Source organism: Heteronotia binoei, chromosome 19, assembly GCF_032191835.1.
Source record: "Heteronotia binoei isolate CCM8104 ecotype False Entrance Well chromosome 19, APGP_CSIRO_Hbin_v1, whole genome shotgun sequence".
NCBI lineage: Eukaryota > Metazoa > Chordata > Lepidosauria > Squamata > Gekkonidae > Heteronotia > Heteronotia binoei.
In genome coordinates, this window is record NC_083241.1 from 11,757,418 (window position 1) to 11,771,703 (window position 14,286).

At 46.4% G+C, this 14,286-nt stretch overlaps 1 protein-coding gene across 1 annotated transcript in view; it reads left to right on the forward strand.

The window, feature by feature from the left end:
- Positions 1-14,286, forward strand: part of SYNM (synemin) — a 35,050-nt gene that overhangs the window by 13,498 nt on the left and 7,266 nt on the right. Inside the window, exon 3 of the mRNA XM_060260046.1 lies at positions 7,927-8,000. Within this exon, the coding sequence (XP_060116029.1) occupies positions 7,927-8,000 (74 nt within the window). The remainder of the gene's footprint in view (positions 1-7,926; positions 8,001-14,286) is intronic.

A 14,286-nucleotide genomic window follows, 5' to 3' on the forward strand; every position in this document is an offset into this window, starting at 1 on the left:
TATTAATAAATATTCAGAATATATATAAAAAGAAATCTGGCAAGTTGTGTTAAATTCTCAAGCTAGGTATGGGCTAGCCGGAAGAGGGTCGTCTTACAGGCCCTGCGGAACTGAACAAGGTCCCGCAGGGCCCTCACCTCTGTCACATCTGACATATATTCTGTGTGGCTCTTACATTAAGCAAGTTTGGCCAGGCCTCTTCTAAGAGTGAAAGCTTTAAATCTTGGCTTTTTAAAAAACCCTTTCTCTTATTGTGAAGTTTAACAAGCATTGCCGTCTTAAGAACAGAACTGAGTAGGTTCTGGGCAGACCGATAGTGGTTTATACCAAATGGACCTCAGTACTAGGCTTCCCAACCCTCCCGCCCTGGCGGGGGACCCCAGGATTTCCACCCTCTTCCCCTGCTCCCCAAAAAAATGGAAGTGGGGGGAGGGGGGGAAACAGCGCCGGGGAGCATGGCGAGCCGCCCGATCCTGGAGCGGGTGAGGCCGCCGCGCCGCTGCTGCCCCCTCCCCTCCCCGCCCACCGCAGCTGCTCCTCCAAGATGAGCCCAGGCTGAGCCCATCTCGGAGGAGCAGCCAAGAGGCGGCAGCAATGCAGGGGAGGGCGAGGCAGGCCAGGAGCATGGCGAGCTGCGAATCCGGGCCCTTCTAGGACCCGGACTCGCGGCTTGCCACGCCCCTGGCCCGCCTCCACCACCCCCTCCGATTCCACCCCAGAGGCGGAGCGGAGCAGGCGAGGCCGCCACGCCGCTGCCGCCTCTCTTCCACTCGTCGCGGCTGCTCCTCCGAGATGGGCTCAGCCTGGCAGCGGCGCAGCGGCCTCTTCTCCGCTCGCCGTGGCTGCTCCTCCGAGATGGGCTCAGGCTGAGCCCATCTCAGAGGAGCAGCCACGGTGAGCGGAGAAGAGGCGGCAGCGGCCTCGCCCGCTCCGAGACGGGGCGGCTCGCCGTTTTCCTCCCTCCCCCCTAGCTCCACTCCCGTGTCTCCTGGCTCCACCCCCAAAGTCTCCTGGCTCCACCCCCAAATTCCCCAGATATTTCTGGGGTTGGACTTGGGAACCCTACTCAGTACTTTCAGAACAGAAATCTTCGGAGCTAACTTAAACCAGCTGTGAAACATCTACATCTGTTCCAAGAATACATTTTAGCAGTTATTCCCTGTACTGCTGGTGGAGCATTAAAGAGAATGGAGCTGAAGGCCTGCATTAGCCTTACCCAGGGCTTACTAACCTTTCTAAGTCTGTTGGCATCTTTGGAATTCTGACACAGGGTAGTGGGCAGAACCACAGCATGGCTGCCACAGGAGGTGGCGCCAACCACGCAGAGGAAGTTCAGGGGCAGAGAGAATGATAGTTTATTTTTAAATACAATGGGAAAGGTGAGTTAAGGAGAATACAACTAGTACTATGGCGGCGGCGGCAGAGCCCTTCATATTTCCAATGGCCAGTCAGAAACTCTACTGGGCAAGAGCCCCACCATGTAAAAACGGTGGGCAGCAGGAAAGGTTTTGGTGGGTGCCTTGCACAGTGCTGGAGACCCTACAATTTCACCTCTGAATCACTGAAAACTGATTGTTGTTGTCTTTATAGTGTGTGTCAGATGAAGCCTATAAAATGCATTTTTTCCCTTCTAGCACTTGAGAACTCGAAACATCCTTCCTCTTAGTTTTTCTCCAGGCCAGTTTTGCCAGGGATCCTGGAGGTTTGGGAGGTTTTTTGGCCATCTTCTAAATGTGGGAGCCTGTGTTGCTGAGGGTGTGGGGGAGAGGTTCTTGTGAATTTCCTGCATTCTGCAGGGGGTCGGATTAGATGACCCTGGAGGTCCCTTCCAACTTTGTGATTCTGTGATTTTTTTAAATTATATACTGCAGGTTGTTACAACAGGGTGTAAGAGAATGGGGGGAAAACTGTCTGTGAACAAGGAGGGAAAAATAACAGCCCATAAACAAATAAACATAGCAGCAGTAGCAACAGCTTTAAAAGCACAACATCCCGCGGCTAGAACAATATCCTGTAGGGCTGAAATAGCTCTATAAAGTTTCCGGTTTGCCCTGCAGGGCAGGTTCACACAGCTGGGCTTTATTCTTTTCCCACTGTGTGGGCTTGTTCGAATTTTCAGCTTCATTTGCAGCAGTTCCTGCTTCTTCTGAACCCCTGCTCGCAACCGAGGAGAGGGCTTCAAACAGTGTCTGTATCCTCCAGGGAATTTCCCCCATGGATTGCATGCACACCAGTACCCCACAGTGACTGCGTGGAGAAAACCTGCCATCTGGTGAAAAAGACCTTGGGACCCATCCCAAGCTAAGCCAATGTCTTCATTCCGCCCACCCCACCCCCCTTTTCAACATCTATTTAAGTGGAGATTTTGCCTTCTGGGCTAACGGGCAGCTTGTTTTCAGCAATCCTGCTTTGGGATGCTGCTTGCTCCCGTACGCTCTTGCCCTTTGCCATATACAGTGCACGGCTTGGAACTTTATTTTTAGTGACTTCAGGCGTTGCTGCAGCAACAGAGCAAACTGTTGTTTTATCGGCAGCCAAAAATCCCCACTCAAACTTAGCTGCATTCCTCCTTTCCATCATCACAGTTAACGCTTTCGGAGACTCACCACAGGGGTCCAGAGGAGGCCAGGCTTAAATCTGGGGAAGGGGCAGGGTTGGTTGGGTAGTTTCAGATTCACAGGGAGAACAAAGAAATGACAAGGAGACAGAAACGGCAGGTAGCCATGTAAGAGCGGCTTGCAAAGTAAAAAAGAACACAAACAGTATGCTTTGCAGGATGTCACAAAATAGCAAGCTGGCTTTGAAATGCATTGGACTCTTCCACGGGCTGGATAGAGCCAATGTGGTATAGCAGTGAGAATCTTGGACTAGGATCTAGGAGACCCAGGTGCGAATCCCCAAGGAAGCTCACGGGGCGACCTGGGAGCAGTTGTACACTCTTAGTCTAACCTGCCTTACAGGGTTGTTTGTAAAGATAAAACGGAGAAGGTATGAATGTTGTTGGGTCCCCGGGGGAGGGACAGGCAGGGTATAAATGGGATAAATAAATTAAAATTGTAACTTTTGAACAGCAATATACAAGTATTTTATAGGCAAAATTGGAGGGTCTAACTACCTGGTACATTTTACCTGGGTACATCTCTAGATTTCATTAACAGATGTGGAACGAAATTTGAGTTCAGTGTTTAAGTCCAACAAAATTTTATTCAAGGTATCAGCTTCTTCAGAGACAGTGGAATGAAAATATTTCGTGCTTGCACACGAAAGCTCATACCTTGAATAAAAACTTTGTTGGTCTTAAAAGTGCTACTGAACTCAAACTTTTTCTGCTGCTGCAGACAACACGGCTCTGGATCTTTTAACAGATGTGGTTTGGGACTTCTATGTCACCTGGTTCAGTCTGGGACCACGGGGACTGGAGACTTAGACCTTTTCCCCCTGTGCTGTTTTCACAACATGAAGTGGCTGGGGAGAGAGGCCTATAGGTATGCTGATAGCTGCACATATCTGATGAAGGGAGCTTTGACTCTCAAAAGCATACACCTTGGAAATCTCGTCTTCAAGATGCTACTGGATTCAACTCTTGCTCTTCTGCAAACGTGGCTACCCACTGTATTTGAATCTTACTTGGCTACATGTCAGCCAGGGTCCGAAGTGGGCCCTTGTTCTCTTAAGCACGGAAGGCCTAGCATAGGGGTGGCCAAACTGTGGCTCGGGAGCCACATATGGTTCTTTCACACATATGTGGCTCTTGAAGCCTCTGCCACCCCTTGAAGGTGGGCTTGGAGAAGGCATTTAAAGTTAAAGTTGCTTTCTTCCCACCTCTCTTTTCCTCTTCCTTCCTTCCTTCCTTCCTTCCTTCCTTCCTTCCTTCCTTCCTTCCTTCCTTCCTTCCTTCCTTCCTTCCTTCCTTCCTTCCTTCCTTCCTTCCTCCCTCCCTCCCTTCCTTCCTCCCTCCCTTCCGTAGCTCTCAAACCCGATATTCATGTCAGAGGCTCTCAAGCATCTGACACTTATTCTATACGGCTCTTATGTTAAGCAGGTTTGGCCTAGCACCTATTTGTGACCCAGCTCAGGAGGGTAGCCTACAATCTGGAGAAAAAATATTCTGTCTCTTTAACAGAGGCTTACTGGAAATGGGCAGCTGAAGCTTATCATGGCATGGAGGTAAATAACATCCCATTAAGTCTCTGTTAATCAGACATGACATTTTTTCCCCTCCAGTTTGGTTGTAGCCCTATGACAGAGGGAAAGCATCATGTGTTACACGCTCATGAGTGCCTTTCCACCCTTCTGGCTGATATTAGGAGGCAGGGCTTTTTTTGAGCAGGAGCACATAGGAATGCAGTTCTGGCTGGCTTGGCATAGGGGGTGCGGCCTAATAAGCAAATGAGTTCCTGCTGGGCTTTTTCTATTAAAGCCCTTGCAGGAGTGTGTTTCCTTCTGTAGGTTTCTACTACAGTTGCCAAGTCCTACCCGTGTCCTGGCGGGGGATGTTCCTTGCACGCTGTAATGTGCCCGGCACAATGACGTCACCCGGAAGTGACATTATTGCACTGGCATGTTGCTGGGGGGGTGGGAACGCTCTATCAAGTGATAGAGTGTATCCCCAGCAATGTGCCCGGTGTGATAAGGTCACTTCCGGGTGATGTCATCGCGCTGGGCACATCATGGTGCACCGACGCCCTTCAGGGGCAGTGCTCCCCCACTGGCCAGTTGCATGGAAGTGGATTGGGGGGCCCAAAATCAGGGGAATCCCCACCCCCAGCAGGAAGCTGTGAAGTTGAACCCTTGTTTCTAAACTAGGCAGAGATGTTTCTTAATTAGAATGAGCATTTCACAAACCAGCCCTTCAGTTCTGTTTGCAACTAACTACTGTCCAGTTCTCAGGTTTTTGGAAATCGTTTGGAGCACATGATGGACAAGCAAGTCCAGTTTTCAGTGTGATCATACCCTTCAGTGTTAGTAGGGGGCTGGATCCCCAACAGTTTTAAATGTAATCCTAATTAACTGTGGGCGGGAAGGCAGTACGGTAGAGCCCAATCTGAGAAGCTAAGCAAAGTCGGTACATATGTGGAAGATGACCAAGAAAGATTCTGCTGAAGAAGGCCATGGCCAGCTCCCTCTCCTTCTTGCTTGCCTTGACGGCCCTTTGCTGGGATCACAAGTGGGTTACGACTTGCCAGCACTTAAGTGCATAATTAACTCTGTCATAGCTTGCTTTTTTTTTTAATGAAAAAAGAATTGCTTATCTTAGAGTCTCAAAACATTATCAGGCCCATCCAGCTTTGCTTCTGACAATTTATCAGTTCAAAACATTTGGTACAGAGGAGTTTACAGTGTTGTTTCAATTGAGTATTCGTACTATAGCAGCTTTTAATGTACCAAAATCAAAAGCCATGTAATGCTCTGTTATTAGGACCACCTCCCCCAAGGATGAAGTATGCAATCTTTTGAGTTTTCCAAGAATACCTCATCTGGGTGGATTTTTAAAAAGATACTTGATGCTATTAAGACTTCCTGTCTACAGTTGGGGTGGAGATGGTATCTGGATGCATGTTTTAGCTTTCTGGGAAGAAGGGAAGTGAAAATGTAGATGCTGGTGAGTGGATGTGTCTATAGCGTTGATGGAATGCTTCAGTCGTTAATACGAAAGAGGTAGTCATATTAGTCTGCTGAAGTAAAGTATAAAGTCCTATGCCACCTAAAAGACTAAGAGCTTTTATTTCAGTATGAATTTTCATGTGATCTCCACCTTCCAAAGAAGCCATTTTGTCCAGGGGAGCTGATATGTCATATGTACATGATGGAAATTCCAGCTTCTTCCAGCAGCAATAGAAATGTAACATCTGTTATTCCATATTAATTTTTAAAATTCTCCGTCCCATCTCTTAGCCTTGGGAGAGCAGATATCAAATGTCATAAGGTTGCCAACCTCCAGGTGGTGCCTGGCAATCTCCCAGAATTACAATTGATCTCCATATAACATATCAGCTCCCCTGAACAAAATGGCTTCTTTGGAGGGTAGAGTCTATGACATATCCTGCTGCGGTCCTTCCCCGTCCTCCTTGGGCTCTGTCACGAAATCGGCCCGATTCTGCCTTCAGACCCGATCCTGTCAACTCCCTTTTGAATTGCCAACCCCTGGATGGAGCTTATCCTCTTCCCACCACTAGAGCACGCTGCCACCACCTGTTCAATTTAGGGGTTCCTGACGGAGAGGAACAGGACTCCCAATCCCCCTCGCCAGTTCTGAGGCCTGGCCTCAAGGTCCTCTGCCAACCCAGCACCTGTTCATGACAGAGACCAAAGGCCTTCTTTGGAAGACCCCTGGAGGATCGGCACCCTTGCCAACTGTGTGCCTTCCTTGGACTCCCCTCTTTCAGTAGCATGGTCTAAGGTGGTTGGGGAACCTATGTGGTACAGAGGGACTACCTTTTAAACAAATAAAACATTTATTTAAAATTTACAACTATATGCAGGCATTATAAATTGTGAACAGAAGAACTAAATAAATTGTAAATTGTGAACAGAAGAACTAAATCAAACTAGGGAAAAACTCTCCTTCTTTCCCTACTATACAACTGGCCCTGACCATACCATGGCCCTGACCATACCATCACCAGTCTCCAAGACTCAAATCAAAACTCAAACTGCCTTTCTCTCCCAAGATCTATAATATAAACCCCAAGAACTGGTTTTCCTTCTGCAGCCTTCTGGGAGACCAGCCTGAAAGACTCCCTGTCTCTCTAGGAGGCCTCCTCAGAAGTGCTGCTTCCAGACCGGAGAGGACGGGGAAGGAGGAATAGACTAGGCCAAAGCCTTGCCTAGAGTTTTATGGCCTCTTCCTGCCAACTCCTACATAACCATAGCCTAAAATGGCATTTCTCCACAGGCTCCACCCCCAAATCTCCAGAAATTTCTTGAGAGCGGACAACCGGAGTGGTGGAAGCTCACAAAAGTTCCTGTTGAAATAAATGCTGTTAGACTTTAAGGTGTTGTGGGGCTTTTGTTTCATTTACGTGTAAGGTGTTTTTTTCCCTTTGAAAAACTTAACAGTAGGAGGAGAACATTAGTCATCAGGACGACTACTGGAATTCATTTAGGTGATTTCTATCTTAATGGACTCATTGCCTGTAAGGAAGTCGAGGTTAAAATTGGGAAAGTTCCACACTGGTAGCAGTATATGGCAGAGAGTCTCTCACCAGTGTTCACCCAATCACTTTTGGGCATATTTATTGACTTACAATAAAAGAATGCTACTTTTTAATTCCCTGTCCCAGAGTGACAGACGGTTTCCCACTGTGCTGGAGAGCAATTCTGATGTAGATCAATAATTGAGAGAACAGTGACAATCCAATAGGAACAGCCTAATAATAGATAATAATAAAATATATTCCGCTTTGGTTATGTAAAGGGTGTTGATGCGATTCCAATATGTTTGAGTTTATAAAAATTCGCACACAGTCCTGAATATGTGGATACTTTGGAATCTCCCCCCTCCCCCCTCACCCGCCCGGAGGAAAGATTTCTTCTTGTTTAATTCATATTTAGCCTTTTTCCATTATGTAACTGAGAGGGAACTGAGTAGGAAAGATACAGTACGTGATGGAAATTCCAGCTTCCCTCCAGCAGTAGAAATGTAACATGAATGTTACAAAAGAGGACACGAAAGCTTACGTTCCGAATAAAACTAAATTGGTCTTAAAGGTGCAACTTGACTCCTATTTTGTTCTACTACTTCAGACCAACACGGCTGCCCGCTTGGATCTATCCACAGAAATGTAATATGTTATTCCATATTAATTTTAAAAAATTCTCTGTCCCATCTCTTAATCCTGGGGGATCAGGAATGTTACATTATCTCCACGGTGTGAAATCTCTCCCCCCAACAATCTCAACATTTGTTTTTTTTCTGCTTCACAGAGCTTTGTTAGAAGGTGAGAGCAGCCAGTGGATTCTTATGTGGGAAGAAGAACATGGAAGAAAAGTACCCCAAGGTATGGATTGCTAACTTTTGTGATGATGCTGTTTTTTTAAGGGTCAGGAGAAAGGAAGCACATTTCTAAGTCTACAACTGCAGTTCACCTTGGGGTTGTAATACCAAACATGATACAGAAAAAAGTGGGCACAGAGAGATTTTCTCTCTCTCTCCCTTTCCTAGAATAGGAGAACCTGGGCTTACCCAATGAAGATGGCAGTAGATTCAGGACAGAAAAGCTGTGGATTTCTTTACACCATGCTCAGTTTGCATAACTGAATTCTTTAATTTTATAAACTTAAGGAGATCCAGTTTGGTGCAGTGGTTAAATGTGCGGGCTCTTATCTGGGAGAACCGGGTTTGATTCCCCCCTCCTCCACTTGCACCTGCTGGAATGGCCTTGGGTCAGCCATAGCTCTGGCAGAAATTGTCCTTGAAAGGGCAGCTGCTGTGAGAGCCCTCTCCAGCCCCACCCACCTCACAGGGTGTTTGTTGTGGGGGAGGAAGGTAAAGGAGATTGTGAGCCGCTCTGAGACTCTTCAGAGTGGAGGGTGGGATATAAATCCAATATCTTCTTCCAATATCTTCTTCTTACTACAAGACAAGTCCTTGACTGCTTTCAAGGGAGCTACAACAGTAGCTATCAGCCATTAGGGATAAATGGAGCATCAAAGTTTCGAGGCTTCTGAAAACCTGTTGCCGAGGGATAAATGAGACAGGTTACTGCTTTCCTATCCTGTTTTTTTAAGAAACAGCCAGATGCTGGGCTATCAGTGTCATCTTGAATAGTTTCACTCTTCTAAATTATTTGAAGTCAATGGGCCTCTATTTAGGAGGGCTTTAGCCTGACCCAGCAAGGCTTTTCTGATGTTCTTACCATCAACTTTTACTAACTGGTGGAGGACAAGAGGATTGCAACCAAAATTTTGCAAATTTTTCCAACCAAGGGTCTAAAGAGGAAGATTCTCACAATGCCATCCTAAATGGAGTTGCACCCTTCCAAGCCCACTGGCTTCAATGGTATAGTGGTTAAGTGCGTAGACTCTTATCCGGGAGAACCAGGTTTGAATCCCCACTCCTTCTCAACATGCACCTGCTAATGTGACCTTGGGTCAGTCACAAGTTCTCCAAGACTGTTTTGCTCAAGAGCCATTCTGGGAGAGCTCTCTTAGTCCCACCTACCTCACAGGCAATGTTCTCTCTAAACTGTGGAGTCTTGTGAGCAAAAATTCTACTTCTTTAGCTACTGGCATTAAAGCTGTGAGCAAACAATTTGACTACTGAATAAATTAGTTTGCTCTGGGGCCATCCTTCCTGAGCTAAGACGAAAATGTGTGAGCCGGAGGCTAAAAATCTGTGAGCTATGTCATGCTAACTCAGCTTTAGAGGGGGACACTGCTCACAGGGTGTCTGGGAGAGGGGAAGGGAAAGGAGATTTGTAAGCTGCTCTGAGACTCCTTTGGCTAGTGAAGGACAGGGTATGAATCCAATCTCTTCTTCTACTTAGAAAGGTGTTCTCAGCTGAGGTTAGCATGGTCAATGGCAAGATGGTACACAATTACCCAGGATTGTGTTTTGCAGCTGCACTGGAAGAACAGAAGTGGACAACAGCAGACCGCCTCTGAACAACTCTTGCTTTGAAAACCCCAAAGCAGGCGTGTCAAACTCATTTGTTTTGGGAGGCGGATCTGACATAAATGAGACCTTGTTAGGCTAGGCTGAGCCATGTCGGGCCAGGCCATGTTCTTACCTATTTAAGATTAGGTAGCAGAGATATAAACCTTTTTAAAGGACACAGACAAACACAACGAAAGATTTAAAAAAAAACAACCCTTAAATCATGCTTAAAACATTAGCACTTGTTGGTCTTAAAGGTGCTTTCTTTGTATTTCTCCCGTGCAATCCAGGGAACTGGGCAAAGGAATCTCTAGCTCTTTCCTTCCTTCCCCAGGGTATCAAGAGGAGAGGAGCCTCAGCCAATGGAGAAAATTGAGGTTCTGCTCTGTAGCTCCTGTGCAATTGAGCAAGCCTTGCAAAGAAGCTGAGATGCAGAAGGAAGCAAGAGAGAGGGAGAAGGAAGCAGACAAGAATCAGTTGCTCAGGGGGCTGATAGGAGCCCTCCAGGGCCTGATTTGGCCCCCGGGCTGCATATTTGACACCCCAGCCCTAAAGGGTCAGCCTAAGACCTGATGGCATTTTCCACCACCACCACTGGAAGATGGCCAGAGTACTGGCATTTCCTCAAGTGGAGTACTCCAGTAGAATGTGCCTGGAGCTCACCTGGGATTATTTATGTTAGAGTCCTAAAGCCCGTGGTAGAGAGGAATAGCTGTTTTACATGAACACACAAAGCCGCCTCCTACTGAATCGCACCATCAGTCCATCACAGTCAGCATTGTCTACTTAGACTGGCAGTGGTTCTCCAGGGTCTCAGGTAGAGGTCTTTCCCATCAACTATTCTCTGGACCTTTTAACTGGAGAAGCCAGGAATTGAACCTGGGACCTTCTGTGTGCAAAGCAGGGGCTCTTCCACTGAGTGACAGCATCAGCCCCTGTGATTAGAAGGCACTGTGAAGCCTCTGGATTGGCTGTGTCTGGTATGCATCCTCAAAGCCAGGTCTACAGATCTGCACTTTCTACTTGCTGCACTTTGATTTTGCTGCTTCATCAACTGAGCCTGTGGAGTCTTGTTTCAAAAACATTAATAAATTACAAGCATTGGCTGAAGTTTCATCAGTGCAAAAAAATGTTGTGGACTATTATTTCTTTTTAATGCTAGCTGTTGGACAGTGAGTGACTCAGTTGCTCCTTCTCATCCCTGACTCTGCTGTTCTCTGAAAATGGTGCCAGGCTGTGCTTCTCCACTAAGGTTCCAAACTACAGGATACCAGTATTGTGTGATATTAGCTGTGAGGTTCAGCTTCCTGCTGTTAAACCCCACCTATGCAGAAGAACATTTCTTTGCAAGTTTTTAAAAAGGCAACTTTTATAATTTTTTTTTAAAAGAGAAGAGCCAGTTTGGTGTAGTGGCTAAGTGCACGGACTCCTAACTGGGAGAACCAGGTTTGATTCCCTATTCCTCCACGTTCACCTGCTGATGTGACCTTAGGTCAGCCACAAGTTCTCTTAAAGCTGCTCTGCTCAAGAGCAGTTTCTGTCAGAGCTCTCTCAGCCCCACCTTCCTCACAGGGTGTCTGTTGTGGGGAGGGGAGGGGAAGGGAAAGGAGATTATACGTCACTCACTCCTTTGGGTAGTAAAGGGCAGGGTATAAATCCAATCCCTTCCTCTTCTTCTCTTCTCTGCCCCACCTGATATGGTGTAATGGAGACAGATGATTGTGTGTTGCTTTCCCAGAGGTCAGCTGACCATCACTAAAAAGGGAAGGGGACAATTGGTCTGTCTGAGACTCCTAACACATTACAGTGTTCAGAGGGAAGAGACCGACGGGGAATGGGCGGAATAGAAATATACTAAAATAATTTAAATAAAAAACAAAGAGAAATTAGAGTCAGGAGGACTGTACGTGTTTGAAGGACTCAGACCATTTTGAAGCTGAGTCCTGACTGGAAGCAGGAGTGGGGAGATTTATTAGGACCGGAGAGAGAGAATTTCCTTGTATTCTAATTACTCACAGAGCCCCTAAGCACACCTTGTGGTGATCCAGCCTCATGTAATGGAAAGTCATATAGTACAAGGTTCTTTGCAGTCACAATTTTGCGTGAACAGAGCAATGCTCATACTTCCCAGCTTCAGTACACATAATCAGAAACCCATTTTTTAAAAGTACATTTGCACATACCAAAGTTGGGAAATATGTATGTTGCCCTATTCACACAATGGGGATAGATCATGGCTCGATGGCTGAACATCTGTTTGCATCTATAAGGCTGCGGGCGTCACCTATTATTGGGCCTCCTCCCTTCCATCTCGAATTTCTGGGATCTGATAGATCAATAGGTCCATCCCTGCTGAAGCAGAGTTTGCTATAGCTGGGTTTTAAGTCTAGAGCAGGGGTGTCGAACTCGTTTGTTATGAGGGCTGGATCTGACATAAATGAGACCTTGTTGGGCCGGGCCATGTCAGGTTGTGCTGGATCATGCTGGACCAGGCCATGTGTATACCTAGTTAAGATTAGGTAGCAGAGATATAACCTTTATAAAGGACACAGACAAACACAAATATATATATATATATATATATATATATATATATATATATATATATATATATATATATATATAAAAAGAACTTAAAACATGCTTAAAATGTTAGCATTCTTTGGTCTTAAAGATGCTTTCTTTGTATCTCTCCCATGGGATCCAAGAAACTGGGCAAAGGAAGCTCTGACTCTTTCCTTCCTTCCTCAGAGTACCAGGAGAGGGAGGAGCTTTAGCCAATAGAGGGAAGAAAGGCTTGGCTCAGTAGCTCAACTGTGCAATTGAGAGAGCCTGGAAAAACAAGCTCTGGCTTCCCCATTTCCTCCCCAAGGGAGGAGCCTCAGCCAATGGAGAAAATAGAGTTTTTGCTCTGTAGCTCCTGTCTGATTAAGCAAGCCTTGCAAAGCAAGCTGTGATGCAGAAGGAAGCAAGAGAGAGGGAGAAGGAAGCAGATAACAGCCAGTTGCTCGGGGGCCTTATAGGAGCCCTCCAGGGGCCTGATTCGGCCCCAGGGCTGTATGTTTGACACCCCAGGTCTGGACTGTATTTTTAGCTGTTTTATTACAATTTTACGGTAACTTGTTTTTGTTGATTGTATGATTTTCTGATGGAAAAGCTGACTACAAATTAAATAAGGAAAGGAAAGGTCCCCTGTGCAAGTACCAGTCGTTTCTGACTCAGGGTGACGTTGCTTTCACAATGTTTTCACGGCAGACTTTTTACAGGGTGGTTTGCCATTGCCTTCCCCAGTCATCTACGCTTTCCCCCCAGCAAGCTGGGTACTGACCTCAGAAGGATGGAAGGCTGAGTCAACCTCGAGCAGGCTACCTGAAAAACCAGCTACCACTGGGGATCGAACTCAGGTCATGACTGCAGTACTGCAGCTTTAACGCTCTGCATCACGGGGCTCTTTCCAAATTATTTAATTTGGAAAGAGCCCCGTGGTGCAGAGCGTTAAAGCTGCAACCTTCTGCATGCATCTATTGATGTGTTTATCTAATCAGTAAATGCATTCAGAAGGTTGCAGGTTTAATCCCTTGCATTTCCACTTATAAAGACCAGGCAGTAGGTGATGTGAAAGACCGCTGCATAAGATCCTGGAAAGCCGCTGCTGATCTGAGTAGACAATTCTGACCTGGATGAGCCAGTGGTCTGATTCAGTACGACAGCTTTGTGTGTTCATGAATACAAAAATAGCAGATACGAATATCAGAAGTCATCATGCTTGCCTATTATGCACAGTAGAAGCACCAAAAAGATAACAACTTAAAAGGGCTGTTGGGGACCTTACACTTACAGTGGCATCCTAAGAACACTTTACTGGAAGTTAAGCTTCTTGAATAGATCTGAGTAAGAAGAAGATGATGATGAAGATGATATTGGATTTATATCCCGCCCTCCACTCCGAAGAGTCTCAGAGCGGCTCACAATCTCCTTTACCTTCCTCCCCCACAACAGACACCCTGTGAGGTAGATGAAGATATTGGATTTATATCCCGCCCTCCACTCCGAAGAGTCTCAGAGAGGCTCACAATCTCCTTTACCTTCCTCCCCCACAACAGACACCCTGTGAGGTGGGTGGGGCTGGAAAGGGCTCTCACAGCAGCTGCCCTTTCAAGGACAACCTCTGCCAGAGCTATGGCTGACGCAAGGCCATGCTAGCAGGTGCAAGTGGAGGAGTGGGGAATCAAACCTGGTTCTCCCAGATAAGAGTCCGCACACTTAACCACTACACCAAACTGGCTCTCATAGTGAATTCCCTGAACTGGGTGGCCCAGGCTAGCCTGATCTCATCAGCTCTCAGAATTTAAGTAGAGTTGTTCTTGATTAATACTTAGATGGGAGACCACCAAAGAAGTTCAGAGTTGCCATGCAGAGGTAGGCAATGGCAATCACCTGTGTTTGTCTCTTGCCTTGATCTGGATGGCCCAGGCTAGCCCAATCTCATTAGAACTCATAAGCTAAGTAGAATCAGCCTGGTTAGTGCTTGGCTGGGAAATCACCAAGGAAATAAAGTTTAGACTTAGCAAGTGTTAGCAAGGCTTCCTTGTAAATTGCTGCTAATAATTATGAATGGAGTATTTGTTATAACCCTTGCATTGTCCTGCATGCAAAGACATGCATCATGGGCTCATTGCTCCACAGGT